Source organism: Macrotis lagotis, chromosome 2 (genome assembly GCF_037893015.1).
Source record: "Macrotis lagotis isolate mMagLag1 chromosome 2, bilby.v1.9.chrom.fasta, whole genome shotgun sequence".
NCBI lineage: Eukaryota > Metazoa > Chordata > Mammalia > Peramelemorphia > Peramelidae > Macrotis > Macrotis lagotis.
In genome coordinates this window covers 318805695-318823425 of record NC_133659.1, presented here as the reverse complement: position 1 = coordinate 318823425, position 17731 = coordinate 318805695, and the positions used below count along the sequence as shown (strand labels likewise).

General features: G+C 35.6%; 1 protein-coding gene across 2 annotated transcripts in view; it reads right to left on the bottom strand.

Moving 5' to 3' along the window:
* Positions 1 to 10894: 10894 nt before the first annotated feature.
* Positions 10895 to 17731, bottom strand: part of GAS2L3 (growth arrest specific 2 like 3) — a 50986-nt gene continuing 44149 nt past the window's right edge. For both annotated transcript variants that reach the window (XM_074226670.1, XM_074226671.1), the window contains exon 9: positions 10895 to 10969. In XM_074226670.1, coding sequence (XP_074082771.1) covers positions 10907 to 10969 — 63 coding nt within the window. In that variant the 3' untranslated portion in view covers positions 10895 to 10906. The remainder of the gene's footprint in view (positions 10970 to 17731) is intronic.

Here is a 17731-nt window from a genome sequence, read left to right as displayed (position 1 = left end):
GGAATGGGGTGAATTGGGTAAGCTCATGGAGCCAGGAAATCATGTTCAAATAGCACCTAGCAGCATAATATCTGTCCTTCATTGTTGAAGAAGACCATGACATCAGGGAGCTGATGCCAAGATAAGCACATGAATTGCATTTGAGTGAGGGGGTGTTGTGCTAAATCACCAGCCTTACTTTCTCCTCTAGAATCACCTGGGTCCAGTGGCCAGATATGAACCAGGATGACTGGAGATGGTCCTGGATGCGAGCCAATCAGGGTTAAGTGACTTGCCCAAGGTCACACAGATAGTAAGTAAAACGTAGCACCTGAGGTTGGATTGGAGGACTCCTGACTCCAAAGCCAGGGCTCTATCTACTGGACCATCTAGTAAAGCTTGACTGGAACAAAGAGTGTGTGAAGAAGAATGATGTGAAATAATTACTCTATTACAGAATTTGAGAGGTAAAAGAAATCTCAGTGTCCAACTAGTCTAACCCACATGCAAAAGAAAGTTCTAATTTAATGTCCCCAAAGAGTGGATTTCCATCCTATGCTGGGAGATTTCCAAGGTGAAGGAATCCCCCATCTTGCTTCACAGCCCATTCCATTTCTTTTTTTTTAACATTTTATTTGTTGGGTGGCTAGGTGGTACAGTGGATAGAGAACCAGCCTTGAAGTCAGGAGGACCTGAGTTCAAATCTGACCTCAGACACTTAATAATTACCCAGCTGTGTGGCCTCAGGCAAGCTGCTTAACACCATTGCCTTGCAAAAACTAAAAAAAAAATTATTTGTTTTCCAATTATATACAATAGTAATATGCACTCATCATTTTTTTTGCAAGGCTCTGTATTCTATAATTTCCCCCCCTCCTCCCTTCCCCACCCCATTCCACTTCCTTAGGAGATTTTTCCCTGCCACCAGGCCTATATTTTTCTTTTTGCGACTTTCTCTCACTGCTCCTGGCTCTGCCCAAGCTAAGTACAAGTCCAGTCTTTCCTTGATATGACAGATGTCAAATACTTGAAGACAGCTCTCATGTCTCCATCTCCTGTCCCACTCCTTCTCTCCAGGTTAAACATGTCTAATTTACAGTACAATTCAGGAAACATTGTTAAGCATCTATGATGCATAAGGTACTGGGTATGTGAAACAAAAATAATTTTCATGGCAGAAAATCCTATAGTTTACTTTGCCTTGAAGGCACAAGCTTGCTAGAAGGAATTTTCATTAATTTTACATCATTCTAACTCATAGGACATTAATATGGAATAAGTATATAGATTTCAAGAAGTTCATAAATTTGGATCTTTCATATATTTTGATAACTGTCTCTTAATGTGATAGTTTTTTAATCTGATAAGGAGTTCATGGACTGTACAAGATTAACAAACGGATCCAAGGATCCATCACACACACACACACACACACACACACACACACACACACACACACACACACCCCAAGAAACCTTGCTCTAAACCATTTAGATATTTCTAACATCATTCATGGGCCATACAAAATTAACAATTTAAAAGTTAGCCTGCTATATTTGGTTAAACATTTAATTAGTTCACCCCCTAAAAATCTCCTAGATTTATTGAATATTGAGTCCTGCCTGCAGTTGCTGTGGCACTGCCAGACCAAATGAGTGTATGGGTGGATGCTCTAAGTTAAGTATTTCAGCTTAGAGATAGAACTAACATTGGACAGAATTACCCAATGACCATGAAAAATCATTTTTAACCCAAGCTATTATTGAGTCACAGTTATAGCATTTCTTGCCAATAGTCAAATTTCATAATATAAAACATGGCTATGAAATTACAATTGAAAGGGAGAGAGAAAAGGAAGAGAGAAAGAGATGACTGAGAGAGAAAAAGAGGTTGATAAAGACTGATAAGGTTTCTCTTTGCCGTTAGTTCCCAGAATAGGATAATTTTAACTTCTTAATACTTTTGAAAAGGAAAGGTGAGGTGTTGGCTTCCATGATTGGTAAATAGCACTTTAAATTGGAAAATCACTTTATATATGATGTGAGTGACATATCAACCCTATTTGTATTCATTCTGAAGATGAAAAACCTGTAAATAAGAGAACTCAAGTTTCTTGTTCATAGTAACATTGCAGCTATTATCAGAGGCATGATCTGAACCCAGACCTTCCTGACCCCCAAGTTCTGCACTTCACATTTCCTCAAAGATGGAACCAGATTATGGAACAGAATGTCAAGCTATGCAAAGTATTTTATCCTTGGATGAGTCAGATGGCCTCTATGGGTCTCAGTTTTCTCATCTGTAAAATAAAAGAATTAGATTAAATCAGGGACTCTTAACCTGGTGTTCATGAACATTTCATCTTTTGATAATTGTATTTCAACATAATCTGTCTCCTTTGTATTTTAATTTTTATGAATTCAAAGATGTCATTTTGAGAAGGGGTTCCTAGGCTTCACCAGCCTGCCAAAGAGACACCCACAAATAAGTTAAAAGCCCCCAGTTCAAAGATCTCCAAGGTTCCCTGGAGCCTTGACTTTTTGTTTCAATGCAAACTCACTAAGGTGTTCTGTAAATCATCAGAAAACTCATTCTGGAATCCTTCCAGTTTGTCCTGATGCATGTAAAAAGATTACATAAACCTCATGATTTCTTTTCAGCCAACTCTGCCCTTCTGAAAAATCACCTATTCCCAGACCAAATCAATGATTACCACAAACACAAAGATGATTTTGTCCTTCCAGAGTGATTTTTCTCCTGACTACTGCTGCAGAAATAGGGCAAATGAGGGAAAAAATCAAGCACAAATGGATGGATAGCAAATCAACCCCCTCCCCCGATTTGAAGAGTTCTGTTCTATTCAAGGTTCCAATTTCAGACCAGTTCAAATTCTTCTTGCTCCCCAAAATGCCAGGTCAATTGAATCCTACTTAGCAGAACCCCTGGCTGCTCCATCACCTGGGGAGCAGGTTTAAAAAATAGACTGACAAAGTCTGAATAGCCTCGAGATACTTTTTAGGCACCCGTTCATGTTGTTGAGCTTACAGGACAAATGGAAAGTGTCTGACAGTGAGCAATTAGAGCCACCTGACCAGGCACTGTTCTCAGCAAAATTTGACTTTGTTCAAGAGGAATGAGAGAAAATCCAAGGGCAAAGAGTATATGCAGTGACTTGGTGATTACCCCCATCCAGCGTCTTGGAATCCAGTACAAAATTCAGGTAGTCAATCAAAAGGCTCAGTGTGTAGAGTGCTGGGCTTGAGGTCAAAGAAATGAGTTCAAATCCTACCAGTTTCACATAGTAGAAATGGAATTATCACTTCGATTCAATTCATTTAAATTCATTTCATCAAATGTATGAAATTCATCAATATATTCATGGATTATTATTTACTTGGCACTAGACACTGGAGATACACAAGGAGGTTGTATTCTATTTATAGGAAATAATATGTATGGAGATAATTGCAATTCTATAAAAAATAAACAAAACTAAACAAAGTCATTCGGAAGGGAGAAGAGAGGAGCATTAACAATGAAGGGGACAGAAAAAGATCTCGTGTAATAAGTGGCACAAGCTGAGGCTTGAAGTGAGCTAGGGATACCAAAAGGTGAGGCTGAGGAGAGCATGCATACCAGCCATGGGGGATAGCCGATGCTATATTTTGGAGGTTGGAGATGGAATGCTACATATGGGAAGTAGCAAATAGATCAGTTTGGATGGAGTATAGAATTCTCAAAACAGAGTAAGGTAAAATGAACCTTGAAAGGTAAGATGCAGTCAGAATGTAACAATAACAAAACAACCCCCCAAAACCCTTTAAATGCCAAAAGGAAGAATTTACTCTGGAGTTTAAATGTTTTTCATTCATTCATTCATTCATTCATTCAATCAATCATCCAGTGTTACTGCTTTTATAAGGAAAGGTGATATACTTTTCCAGTGCAAGAAGAAAAATATATTTATTCTAGTTTAACCCTAGAAAAGCAACAATTAGAAACAGCAAAGAAGGAAATTTAGCCTTAAAAGAAGAGTAAATTTCCTAATAGAGTAATTCCAAAGTAGAATGGGCTACCTTAGGAAAGAATTGATTCCTCCTGGGTGAAGGTCAGAAGGTCACAAATTTAAACCTAGAATGGATATTAGAAGACATAAAGGCGAGCCCTTTAATTTTTCAGCTTGAGGAACTGAGGCTGAGAGTAAATGACTTGTCCAAGGTCACAAGTTTATCAGAGGTAGAATTTATGAATGCAACCCTCTAACCACTAAGCCTTTTGATGATCTCTCTTTGGGATATTGTTCTGGATTCTACAATACAGCTGCATTTTATCCTGGGCTCTTGAATTTTCTCTATTTACTTGCCAGGTTACCTCTGAAGTAAACAGTAGAGAAATACTTGCCAAGAAATTGGTTGACTCTGGACAGATTTAGATAGATCTAGAAATCTCTTCCAACTCTGTGATTCAATGATTCTGTCCTAAATTACCACAGATATACCATTTAAACTCTTTGGACCTCAGTTTCTTCATCTGTAAAATGTAATATGGAATATTGTGAAATTCAAAGGAATTAGTGTATATAAAATGTTTTGCAAAAGTGATATATCATAGCCATTACTTCTTTCATAACCAGAAAATGAAATTCATTCTAAGTAGCTCCATCCACAAAAGTATTCAAAATCAAGTATTTTTTATTACATTTACTGTACTCTACTCCAAAACCAGAACAACTAATGTTTTCACATTATTAATATTTCATTTTTAAAAGATGGAGAAAACAAAGAATGGGCATGAACCTGGACCAGGAAGTAGAAATTAGTAGCTGCTGATAAAGAAACGATAGCAATCTTGGGAAGAAGTAAAACTGACCATAGTCTGACATGCACTCTGTTTTTTGAGTGACTCTCAAAGGGTTCAGATAAATGCTCTATGAAGTTTTTCTTGTCTAAAATCCTCTTACGAAGATGTTAGGTCTGAATTCAAATTCCCATCTTTATCTTATTTTGTCTGTGTGATTCAGAATAAGTCATTTAACTCCTTCTGGGCCTCAGTCTCCTTATCAATAAAATGAAGGGACTAGATTGAACCTACTCCCTCCACAGCTTTGTCTCTTGGCCTTATTTTTCTTTGAAACTCAACTCAAGAATCAACTTCTAAACAAGGTCTTTCTTGGTTCACCTGCCTGCTAATACATTTCCTGTTCTAATGCTCACCAATTACCTTGTATTGATTTTGTAGTTATGTGTAAATTTATATGTTGTCTCCCCTAAAAGAATATAAAACCTACTGGGGGTAGGAAATATTTCAGTTTCTTTGTATCACCAATATCCAAGATAGAATCTGACACCAACAATAGTACCAACCAATTCACTGAATGATTGATTGGCTTTCTGCACAACTTTGGGCATGTCAGCAAACATCTCTGTATCTTATAATACTCATCTGAAAAATGAGGGTGGTGAATTGGATAACCTCCAAGATCTCTCCTACTTTTAAATCTATGACTCTTTGAACAAAACATCCTCTCCAGAACAGTATCTTAAGGATACAAATATGGATTGTTACAAAGGGAAAGATAAAAGAGGCTATATAAAAAGGCTAATGTGTCTACAGAGGGAATTGATCAGCCAACTTAATTCTTTTAGGACAGGTTTAGAAGGTGGAATCAGGGAAAGATGTCTAAGGATGGGCATGAAAGAGGGGACAGTTCTATGAAAACCAGATGAGTAAAGGTAAAGACAAGAATGAGTTGGGGGCAGCTAGGTGGCACGGTGGATAGAGCACCAGCCTTAGAGTCAGGAGGACCTGAGTTCAAATTTGACCTCAGACATTTAATACTTGCTTAGCTGTGTGATCTTGAGCAAGTCACTTAACCCCACTGCTTTGTAAAAATCAAAAAAAGAAATGAGTTGAGACTTGTGATGGTTTCTCAGAGCAAAAGAAGGGGATATGTTGGTTATTAAAGAGGATAAAAGATATTGTAGGACTGTGCTTGGGTAAACATGAGAAAACTGAACTCAATTCTTGCTTTGTGTGTTTTCTCAACTAAGAAGAATGTTCTCCACACTAGTACATATAGAAGAGAAATGGTTATCAGGAAATTCAAATACTAGGTAAGTGAAAAGATGGTAGCACCAAGCATAATTGAAGCCAACAGATGCATTCCATTCTAGAATCCTAAAAGAACTGGCAAATAGTATTGCTGTGAGTAATCTTGGAATTAGACATTCCAATGCATTAATAGGAGAAATATAGAACTGGAGATGGTCAAGTGCTTTCCTGATTTTTGAAAAAATGGAAGAAGACAGATTCTTCGAACTTTTCATGAATGAATTGCAATCTTTATTAAATTCTAGAACATATCAGTAAAGGGTTACCTGTAAAGTGAAACAAAGATCATAAAGATCAAGTATGGCTTCATCAAGAACTCATTAACCCAGATTAATCACATTTCTTTTCTTGGCAGGATTGTGGGTCAAGAAATTACTATTCACAAAGTATATTTGATTTTTATCAAGGTGCCTGACAATATCTTTTCTTATATCTTTCTGGGCAAGATGGAGAGATAGGGATTGAATGTTAAAACAAGTCAGCAAATTTAGAATTGGTTAAATATATAAAAATCAACATTTTCAATAACAATTTAATTTTTTTAAAAAAATTAACTGTTTTAATGACTCAATGAAAAGATTAGTGATTAATGGACTAATTTCATCCTAGATAGGGGGTTACTTAGGGGGGTACCACCATTTAACATTTTTCTAGTCATAGTGATGAAGGCATAGATAGTATGTATATGAAGGCATAGATAGTATGTATATCAAATTTTCAATTGGTATATTTTATATAATGGATAATACTCCTGGACAATTAGATTCTTAGGTGAATTCACTTCAATGTCAGTATATCTTCCACAAGTGAATATTGCAAACTTCCATGCCATTTCACCTTGTATTCATATCCATGTCATTCTGAAAATCTTTTGTAGAAGACACCAACATCTGGGATATTGGAAGTTTTTCTGTATATGTCTGCATATAGAAGCTGAATTATTCAACTCTTTTGTATCTTTTCTCTATTCTGGATAATCAAATATATATATACATATAAAATATGTGTATCTATAAATATAGATTTGCAATATTATTCAAATGCATTCATTCAATAAGAATTAACCAAATGGTTACTACAAGCCAGGCATGAGGAATTCAGAGACAAAAAGAAAAGAATCTCTGATCTCAAGGATTTTATATTTTTTCAGCAGAAAAATCTTTTAAAACATATATATGTATATATATACATATATATGTTTGGGGTCTTAAAGAAAGCACTCATATAAGACATAATAGGAGTGGAACTTTGAAGGAATCTGGGGATTCTAAGAACTAGAAGTAGGAAAGCAGTATGTACAGGCAGGGGCAACAGCCCGGGCAAAGACACAATGATGAAAGACAAAAATGTTACATGTGAGAAACAGCAAGTTTGGCTGGAATATAAAGAGCATATAGGAGAGTTCTATCTGATAAACCTAAAAAGGAAGATTGGAATCAGGATGTGAAAGGTTTGCTTCTTATCCATATGTTGAAACATAACTTATGCAGTCTATCTTCACATAAGTTATCTTCTATGTGTAAGTGAAAATCATAAAATATGTTGTAAAAGATGTAATCTCAGAAATATCCTTGTTTACTAATATGCTAAATACCAATAGTAAGAGGTAAAAAAATACTCATCTAAAACATGTAGCAACATCAAGGAAGATACAAAAAGTGTAAACAGAATAATTCTCTACTGGTAACAAAAACTCTAAAAGTTCCATATCACAGATGATACTTACTTACTGAAATTAGCCACAGAGAACCACTATGGTTCTTTAATGAAATGTATAGACATTGAAAGACATGACTAATAATTCATTTTGGAAAAACAAAATGAATAAAAACTTCATATTATCAGAGTACAGTTGGAAGGAGAATTGACTTCATGAAGTCCATTACTATCCATGTATATTTTGAACAGGTGCTATAGATGGCAATAGGCTGCTTCAAGATTTGAATTAGAGAGAAGAGAACAGATTGGATTATATCTTGGAAACTACAGAGCTGTCCATAGTACCAAGATACCTAGTGTTAAAAAAAAAAAGATAATTTTTTAAAAATTCCAATTTTTTCCCATGGATTCCTTTATAATTGTGAATTATGGAGATGTTATTACCTCAGAGTAATTGAAAACAGAATTATATAAACCTTTGATCTTCTCTTCCTTTCAAGTTTTTCATCCTATCAAGGAGGAAAACCCATGTTCATGCCAGTGTTTGTTATTCATCAAGACTGTGATCCTTTGAAAGGGGTCCATTTCTACAAAGTGATTCTCAGATACAATTTGATATGTTTTTCTGTGTTTTTTCCCCAAGATGGAATTTAAAAGTCCCCTTTTCTTTCTTTTAAAAAAAATTATTTATTTAAGGCAATGGGTCCCACAGCTAGGCAATTATTAAGCATCTGAATGCAAATTTGAACTCAGGTCCTCCTAACTCCAGGGTCGGTGCTCTTTCCACTGCACCACCTGGCTGCCCCTAAAAGCCTCCATTTCTAATTTGAAACAGAAGTGTTCTAGCTTCCTCATCTAATCTTGTCTCTCAGAATTCTTGACTTCCTTCAATACAGTTCAAATACCACTTTCTACAAGAGACTACCTGGCTCTCCCCTCTAATTCCCTAATGCTAGTGCCTTCTCCAATGAGGTTACTTTCCATCTATTCTTTGTGTGTCTTGTGTAATGAACTTTTAACATACCACCCCCACTAAAATGTAATTTATTTAAAGGCAGGACGAATTTTTCCCTTTTCTGCCTTCCCAGTGTCTAGCAAATGTTTAACAAATGCTATTTAATTGACTATTTAATATTTAAGTTTTTAAAAACAGTATTCATTACAATTCACTTTAAATTATCCCTATGTGAATTAAACAGGCAAATGTTTTAATCCTCAGGTGGCTTCCCCTAACTCCTTCCCAGTTAGCAATCAGTGTACATTAGAGAAATTCAAATTAATTTTGATGTTAAACTAAAGAAAAGCATGATTAGAAGTCTAAAATATAGTACATCCCAAATGTGCTCTTGGAATAGATATCAGTTATTTTCTTTGGAAGAATTATGGACTCTGAACAATTTGATGACCAATTATGATTCCTTAGGACTGATTAGCCTATGTATTCCCCACCTGCAGACAGAGAGGTAATAGACTCAAGATACTGAAAGAAATATATTTTTGGACATGGCAATTGCATGGGTTTGTTTTTTCTTAACTGTGCATATTTGTTATAAGTGTTTTGTTTTTCCTTTCTTTTTCCAACAGAGGGGAATGGGAGGAAGAGAAAAATAAATGCTTATTAATTGAAAAAATAAAATTAGAAAAATCAATTATTTTTAGATTTCCTGTTATATAGGATTTTTTCCAATCTTCCCTTACCAATATAATGATAATTATTTTATCACTGCCTGCACAGATAGCTGAAAGTTGAAGTGAAGTTTTCTGAATATGTAGCAAAGATTCCAGTTTTTAAATTGACATTCATAATTTATGATACAATTTTCTTCTTTTCAGGAAATGCTTTTTACATTTTTATTTATGACTTTGTTTTACTTTTTTACACCAAAGTAATTTCCTGACCTGATCCTCAAACTCACAATGAATCCTTGCTTGTAACAAAGAAACATAATTATGGAAAACCAACAAAGAAAACTGCTGCCTGTGACAGAATATTCTATGTTCTTTCTCACAGGCACTTACCTAGCTAATGAAAGGAAAGAAGTGTGTTTGCTTCATTGTCTGTATTCCAGGACAAAGACTGAACATTGCACTGATATGAGTTTGACCTCCATGTAATATTATTTTCATTTACACTGTTGTAATCATTAAGTATATAATTCTGCTTCTGTTCCTTTCTCTCTGCATTAGATCTTATGAGTTTCCATGTTTCTCTGAATTTCTCATAATCATCATTTCTTGTAGCCCATTAATATTTCAATAAGAAATATATTTGCTGTTGTAAGCCCATTAGAACATACAAATGTTGTGGATTTTCCTAAATAGGAAAGTCTATTTAGATATAGATTGGACTTAGTAGCCACTGGGTCCCTCCAACAATGAGATTTGTAAATTTGTGATTCTTTGTAAAAGCTTACAGCTCTAAGCAAGGGAGAAGAGGATCACAGCATTACACATTTAAACCTGGAAGGGACCTCAGCACTTAAATCCAATTCTCAATTTATAAATGAGAAAACTGAGCCTCAGAAAGCTTAAGTGGCTTGTCCAAGGGTTCTTGTTTCAATCAAATCAATGACCACTGACAATCATTTCCCCTAGCATTCATTTCAAACTTCTAAAGCAAAGAAACATACATTTATTAAGCACCTAATATATAGCAATCACAGAGGATATAAAGGCAAAAATTAGAATTATTGCACTCAAACACCTTATATCCTACCTTAGGAAATAACATATTCCTATAGACTATATGAGATATATCCAAAATAAATACTAGATCACTTTTTGGGACAGGTGCTAATCCTTAAATGTTGGGGGTGAGGATCAGGAAAAATATCCTGCAGAAGGTGGAGCTGAGCTTTAAAGAAAACAAGGGATTTTGAGAGGTAAAGATGAGGAGGGAATGCATTCCTATGGAGGACAATCTTCATGGAACAATATATATAATATGCATGTATTTTATGTGTATAAATGTGCATAATGTGTGTATGTATTCATATTATGATTTTCAGCACTTATATTTGGATGTATTTACCGTACATCTGATTCAGGCTCTTGAATATCAACTCCAAGGGCAACTATGTGGAGTAGTGAATAGAGTATCAGGCCTGAAATCAGGAAAACTCATCTTTGTGAGTTCAAAGCTGGTCTCAGACACTTACTATCTGTGTGATCCTGAGTGAGTCACTTGACTTTGCCTCAGTTTCTTCATCTGTACTGTGAGCTGCAGAAGAAAATGGTACATTATACCAATATCTTGACCAAGAAAACCCTGTATGGCATCACAAATAGGACACGAATGAAAACAACAACCTCTACGGAGGCATATCACAAATCCCTGTGATAGAATGGCAAATCTTTAATAAACATGGAAAATCAATAGGGAGGAAGTCTGATGTTAAAAGCAGGTGTGGGGGCGGCTAGGTGGCGCAGTGAATAGAGCACCAGCCTTGGAGTCAGGAGTACCTGGGTTCAAATCCGACCTCAGACACTTAATTACCTAGCCATGTGGCCTTGGGCAAGCCACTTAACCCCATTGCACTGAAAAAAAAATCTAAAAAAAAAAAGCAGGTGTGAACATGTGAGGTCAACACCTATGCTGTACAAGTTAGCATATGATGAAAAAGATGCAATAGATTTTCCCCAAGAGATCTAAGGAGACCCATAAAGGTACTGAGTTACTTTGTAAGATTGTATATTGTAACCGATCAATAAATAAGCATTTATTAGCTACTACTATGTGTATGATACTATGCTAAGTAATAGAAATAGAGGCAAAAAATAAAATAGTCCCTGCTGTCAAGGAGCTTATTTCTATAATTAGAAGATCAATCAACATGCATTTATCAAATGTCTATTATTGTTTAGACATTGTGCTAATTGATAGAGATACAAAGATAAAAACTGAAACAATCTCACTCTCAAGGATCTTATATTCTATTGTTGGCTGGACTCCCTAAGATTTTCTTCCTCAAAAATAACTTTGACTTGGTGTGGGGATGAGGAGGGGTCTAAATTCATTCCATTCTCATCATGATGGAATTGCTGTCACGAAAACTCTCCAGAACAACAACCCCAAACTAGGTGAGTCCTTGCTACTCTTACTAAAATTGTTTTGGAAAGACTGCCCACTCCTACTCAGGGGCATATATTTAACAGAAGGAAAGGACCTATGGGACCTTAGATCTATTCAAAGTATATTCACTACAATTCAGAAGGCATTCTCCCTTAGAAATCATTTGCACCTGCTACTCCCCTATAGCTAATAATCTAGCACCTGCTACTCCCTAATGTTTGTATTACTGAATCATGGATCATTAGTGTTCTTGAAATTCATTAAATGATGAGGAAGTATGGTCTAGAGGAAGGAGCACCAGCTTTGGCGTTAAGTACCACAATTTAGGAAAAAATATTGACAAAGTGAAAAACATCCAAAGAACGGGAGAGAGAGAGAGAGAGAGAGAGAGAGAGAGAGAGAGAGAGAGAGAGAGAGAGTATTCATATGTGCATTGCTCCAAATTATTAGAATTGTCCCATAGCGAAAGGGATTGCCTTAAGAAGTTTTCCCCTCCTTACGGGTCTTGGAGGTTGGACAACCACCTGTCAAGTGTATTGTAGCGGGGATCTTATTAGGTGTTGATGAGATTCCTTCTGACTAAAAGTCAGTGATTCTATAAAGTCTTTATATTTTTCTTCATATGTAAGATAAAATAAGGATACAATAAGGGCGATAGAGAAAGATAATCTCTAAGGTCTCTTGTGGCTCAACATCCCACAATTTCCCATTATCACTCACTTCAAAGACTTGAGCTGTGGTTAGAGATTAAATCCATTTTTTTCTTTATTGATTTTCTTCTAAAGTGAATGCTTTAATTTTTTTTAAAAAAATTTCTATTAGTGCCCATATGCAACAATAAGTGAAGTTAACTCTAATGCTAATATACTTTCCAAACTCTACAAACTATTATGATAACATCTCTCAGCATTGCCTCTGGAGTCATTTCCAATCATTCTTATTTCCAGATCCTCATAAAAGATAGATAGTATTCATAGATTCTCAACAAATAATCCCAAATATTCCCAGTTGGATTAAAAAGTGCACTCAAGTGACATGTCTTGGATTTTTAACCTTGAGGGGGTATTTTTAGACTTGCTTCCAAAATCATTTCACAGTTCTATCTTCTGTTTGCTCATCAAACCTCTCAGGGAACTGGGGGTTCTCTAGAGTTTTTCCGTCCTTTTCTCTGTCCCAGACCTATAAAACTAACCTCTCACATCTTGGGGCACTGCTTTTGTTTCCATCATTTACCAGAGCAAAGAAGAATTTTGACACGCCTAATGGTTTTCAACATGAAATTCACAATGCCTCAAATAATTTAATACTTCATCCTAATTAGTTATCTTCCTAATAAATAGATAAGCAAACTAACGCCCAACATGGCCAGTAGACTTATCTCAGGATCACTTGGGAAGTCAATGGGAATGACAGGTTTAGAAATCAGAGCTTTAGGCCATCAAGATATGAGTCACGCAGAATCATATGACCTCCCAAGTTCCCAAGTTCTTGGGAATTATCTTCCTTATTTCTCATATTTCTTATGAAATGTTTTTTCTAGAATGTCAAATATCCCTACCAGCTCTGTGTCATCCACAAATTAAATGAACATGTCATTTATGTCTTCACAAGAGAATGTCATCCATTTGAATGGAAGGGATTGTGATTGGTTTTTTAATCTTTGTATCCCAGAGAATATTATAGAGTTTAGGACAAGGTGTTTCATTATGTTTGCTAATTGAGTTCATCTATTTTGTGGTAAAATAAAAAGAGCACCGATTCTGACATCTAAGCATTTAGGTTCATAACTGTATGACCTTAGGCAAATCATTTAACTTCCCTAGTCTTCAGGATTTTTATCAGGGAAAACAAGAGACCGATTTAGATGACCTTCAAGATCTCTTCCGGTTTTAGATCCATGATAGTTACTTTTAATTTGGACAGTTCAGAACCAAGGCCAGCACCCTACAAAAGAACTCTACAGACCTATTAAAAAAAAAGACAGAACACATACATTCTCTAAAGGAGGTTAGATGCTCAGAAGATGTTGCCAGGGATTACTTTGTGGTGTATATTCCTTACAGAAAAATCTCTTTGACTTTATCTGTAGCCAAGACCTGGAACAATTCAACAATACAGCCTACACCAAATATACATATCACAGTACACAATGGACAATGGTTTAATAGTTGGATGTTCCTATCTAAGGATGAACCTAAAGTACCTTTTAAATTCTAAGATTCTGTGATTCTTTGGAACATCAGCCAATCTTTCAAGTGCCTTTCATTGTCCCTCATATGTCCTGAAATATAGCCATATTTCAAAGGTTTACTTCAATATTATTTCTCCCGGAAGAATTTCTTTCACAAACAATTCACAAATAACCTTTCCCTTCAGAGGTCACAGAGCACTTCAGTTTACACTGTCTCTCATTCATTTACCAAATGATATTGTGTAATATAGCTATCTATGTTGGTTTCTCATTCAATTAATATAGTGTTATTCCCTTGAGGACGGGATTTTTTTAATGTTTAAATTTTGTATCTTCCCTTAGACACTAGTTCTGTACACAGTGTGACAGAGATATGAATTGGACATGTGATTTCATTGGTATGGAGAACTTCCAGGAGAAGAATATTAATTATCATTATAGATCAGAACCTTTATATTATTAGAGTTGTCTAGGGCCTTTAGATATTAAGTGACATAAATCACACAATCAGTACAATGTATAAAAGAAAGGACTTGAACTCAGGTCTTTCCAGCTTTGAGGCCAGCTCCATATTTGTACTGCCCTATTGCTGCCTCAGTGCTAACATTATTATATCCAATTTGCAGATGAGAAAATTAAGATTTTGAGAGATGGAATGCAAATTACTAAGTAAAGCAAATGTTTAATTAATGTACTATATGGATTTACTAGCAATAGATTATTAATTAATTCATGAATTGTGCTGATACTCTCAAGTCTAAATTTAAGTATTTAATTGACCCACTGAGTGAGAGCAGGGACCATCTTTAATGACTACATTAAGAATGAGATTATATTGTATTTCTTCCATGAACAGCATATGAAAGGGATTATCTGTTGCTCACATTGGGAATAATTTCACATATAGACACACAGACAGTCATTAGTCTCAGTGTAATTTCCCTTTCCTTATAAGAAATCATTTTTACTGGTGCTATAAGCATCCTTTGTCTAATCTCCATTTTCTTCTAGCATGGCAGAAAGATCATTAGATAAGGGAACAACGAGAGGTTTTGGACTCAGACACAGATTCTTTGACTTGGCCAAGTAAGCTTTTGGGGCCTCAGTTTCCTCTTCTGTAAAAAGAACAGAATAGTGATTGCACTAAAACAGAACTTTATAGATGTTAGAAAACTGGCCCCCTGCAGTAGGTATGGTTGTTTAAAGAAGAATTGGGTTCAAGTCTTACTTTTGGCATTTGTTGTCTTTCATTCTCAAAGAAGACCATGGCATCAGGGAAGTGATGCCATGACAATCACAAGAATTGGATTTGATTGAGGGTTTCTGTGCTAAGTCACCAAACTCACTTTCTCCTCTGGAGTTTTCTGGGCCCAGTGGCCAGATATAGATCAGGATGACTGAACATGGCCTTGGATTTGAGGTAATCAGGATTAAGTGACTTGCTCAAGATCACACAACTAGTAAGTGCCCAGTGGCAGGTCAGATGGGCACTAAGGTCATCCCGACTACATGGTTGGAGGAGTAACTATGTCACCCCTTCTCAATCCATCAGACAATTCACTAAGGTTGCAGGGTAATTGAATATACACATCTGTAAAGGAGATTTCGTTTTGGGGAGCTCTACATCCTGACAAAAATTACTGGTTCAAAGTGGGAAGGTTCTCACTAACTACATCCCAGGGTTGTTGGAGGATGTGTTCAATGCAATTTAGATGTCATATCAAGAGATACTTTATGATATTGTATATGGAAGCTGAAAACCTGGATTTAAATTTATCTCTGATTTATATGAGCTATGTGATCTTGAGCAAATCCCTTGATCTCTCTGACTTTGAGGCAACTTTCTAAATCAAGGTGTAACCCCTTTGGCAGTAAGTATGGCAAAGTCCATGGACCCCTTCTCAAAACATAAAATGTGCCTAGAACAAAAAAAACCCAATTATACTAAAATTATCAAAATATTAGGAAAAACAAATCAATGGACTGCAGTCTAAGAATCCCCACCTAAGACCTATTTATTTAGTTCTTCATGACTTGCTATTTGTTTTGATATCTGCTAATGAAATCACAGATGCTTTGGTATTACTATTAAGGATTTCTTTGGACTATGTTTTAATTGGTGTAATAAGTTCCCAGATAGGAAATTTTTTCCAACAGAGCAGATTGGCTTCTACTTTGTAGCTGGCAGTTCTAAAGGGTTTTGTGGAAGCAATGTAAAATAGAGTTAAACTGGATTCAAGAAGACCTGAGTTGTAATATTGTCCCTGTGTGATCTCAGACAAGTCCCTTTACCCCCTCAGTGTCTCAGAAAATTCTACTAATAATGATTAATATGATAAAGTATTTGTGAGGAACTTTACTGAGGCCAAAACTAAAAGCAAGTCAGACTCTGCCCTCAAAGAACGTATATTCTAATGGGGGAAGATGGCACAGAAGAAAGATAAGAGTCAGAGATGGAGGCCAGATGTGGGAATGGGAGCTGGAGTTTGAATGAGAGACCTGATTTTAGGAAAAATAAGATAAAAACTCACCTACTTAACAATTAAAATTCCAAAAAACTACTTCAGTGAGCTAAAAAAAACTGGTAAGAAAATGAATGAAAAAATTGCAAGAAAATTAATGGAAAAAATGAAAAGGAAGGTGGTCTAGCCATACCAGATGTATAATTATATTGCAAAGTATCAACCATCAAAACTCTTTGGGACTGGTTAAGAAATAGAGTGGTGGATTGGTGGAACAGATTAGGTACAAAAGAAAGCATTAATAACTCTAGTAATCTATTGTTTGATAAACCCAGATTCCAGCTTCTGGAATAAGAACTCACTTTATGATAAAAATTTCTGGGAAAACTGGAAGATAGCATGGCAGAAACTAGGCAGAGTCCACCATCTCACACCCTATACCAAGATAAGGTCAAAATAAGTACAGGATTTAGATGTAAAAGGTATAAACCAAATAGGAACAAGAAATAATTTGCCTAGTAGATCTATGAAAGGGGGAGCCATTTATGACCAAAGAAGAGATAGAGAACATTATAAAAAATAAACTGAATGATTTTGATGACATTAAATTAAAAAGGGTTTGCACAAACAAAACCAATGCAACCAAGATTAAAAGGAATGTAATAAGTTGAGAAACAATTTGTATAGCCAGTGTTTCTGACAAAGGACTCATTTCTAAAATAAATAGAGTCAAATTTATAAAAAATAATTCATTCTCCAATTGATAAATGATCAAAGGATATGGAAAGGCAATTTTCATGAAGAAATAAAAAATATCTATAGTAATATGAAAAGTTGCTCTAAATCATTATTGATTAGAGAAATGCAAACTAAAGCATCTCTGAGGTACCACTTCATACCTCTCAGATTGGTCAATATCACCAGAAAGGAAAATGATTGATGTTGGAGGGGATGTGGGAAAACTGGGGCACTAATGCATTGTTGGTGGAGTTGTGAACTGGTCCAACCATTCTGGAGAGCAGTTTGGATACCTTTTGATTCAGCAACACCATGACTGGGTCTATATCCTGAAGAGATCATGAAAAGGGTAAGAATCCCACATGTACAAAAATATTCATAGCTGCTTTTTTGTTTGTAGTGGCAAAGAATTTGAAATTGAGAGGATGCCCATCAATTGGGGAATGAACAAATAAATTGTGGTATATAAATGTGATTGAACACTATTGTTCTATAAGAAATCATGAGGGAATGGGACTT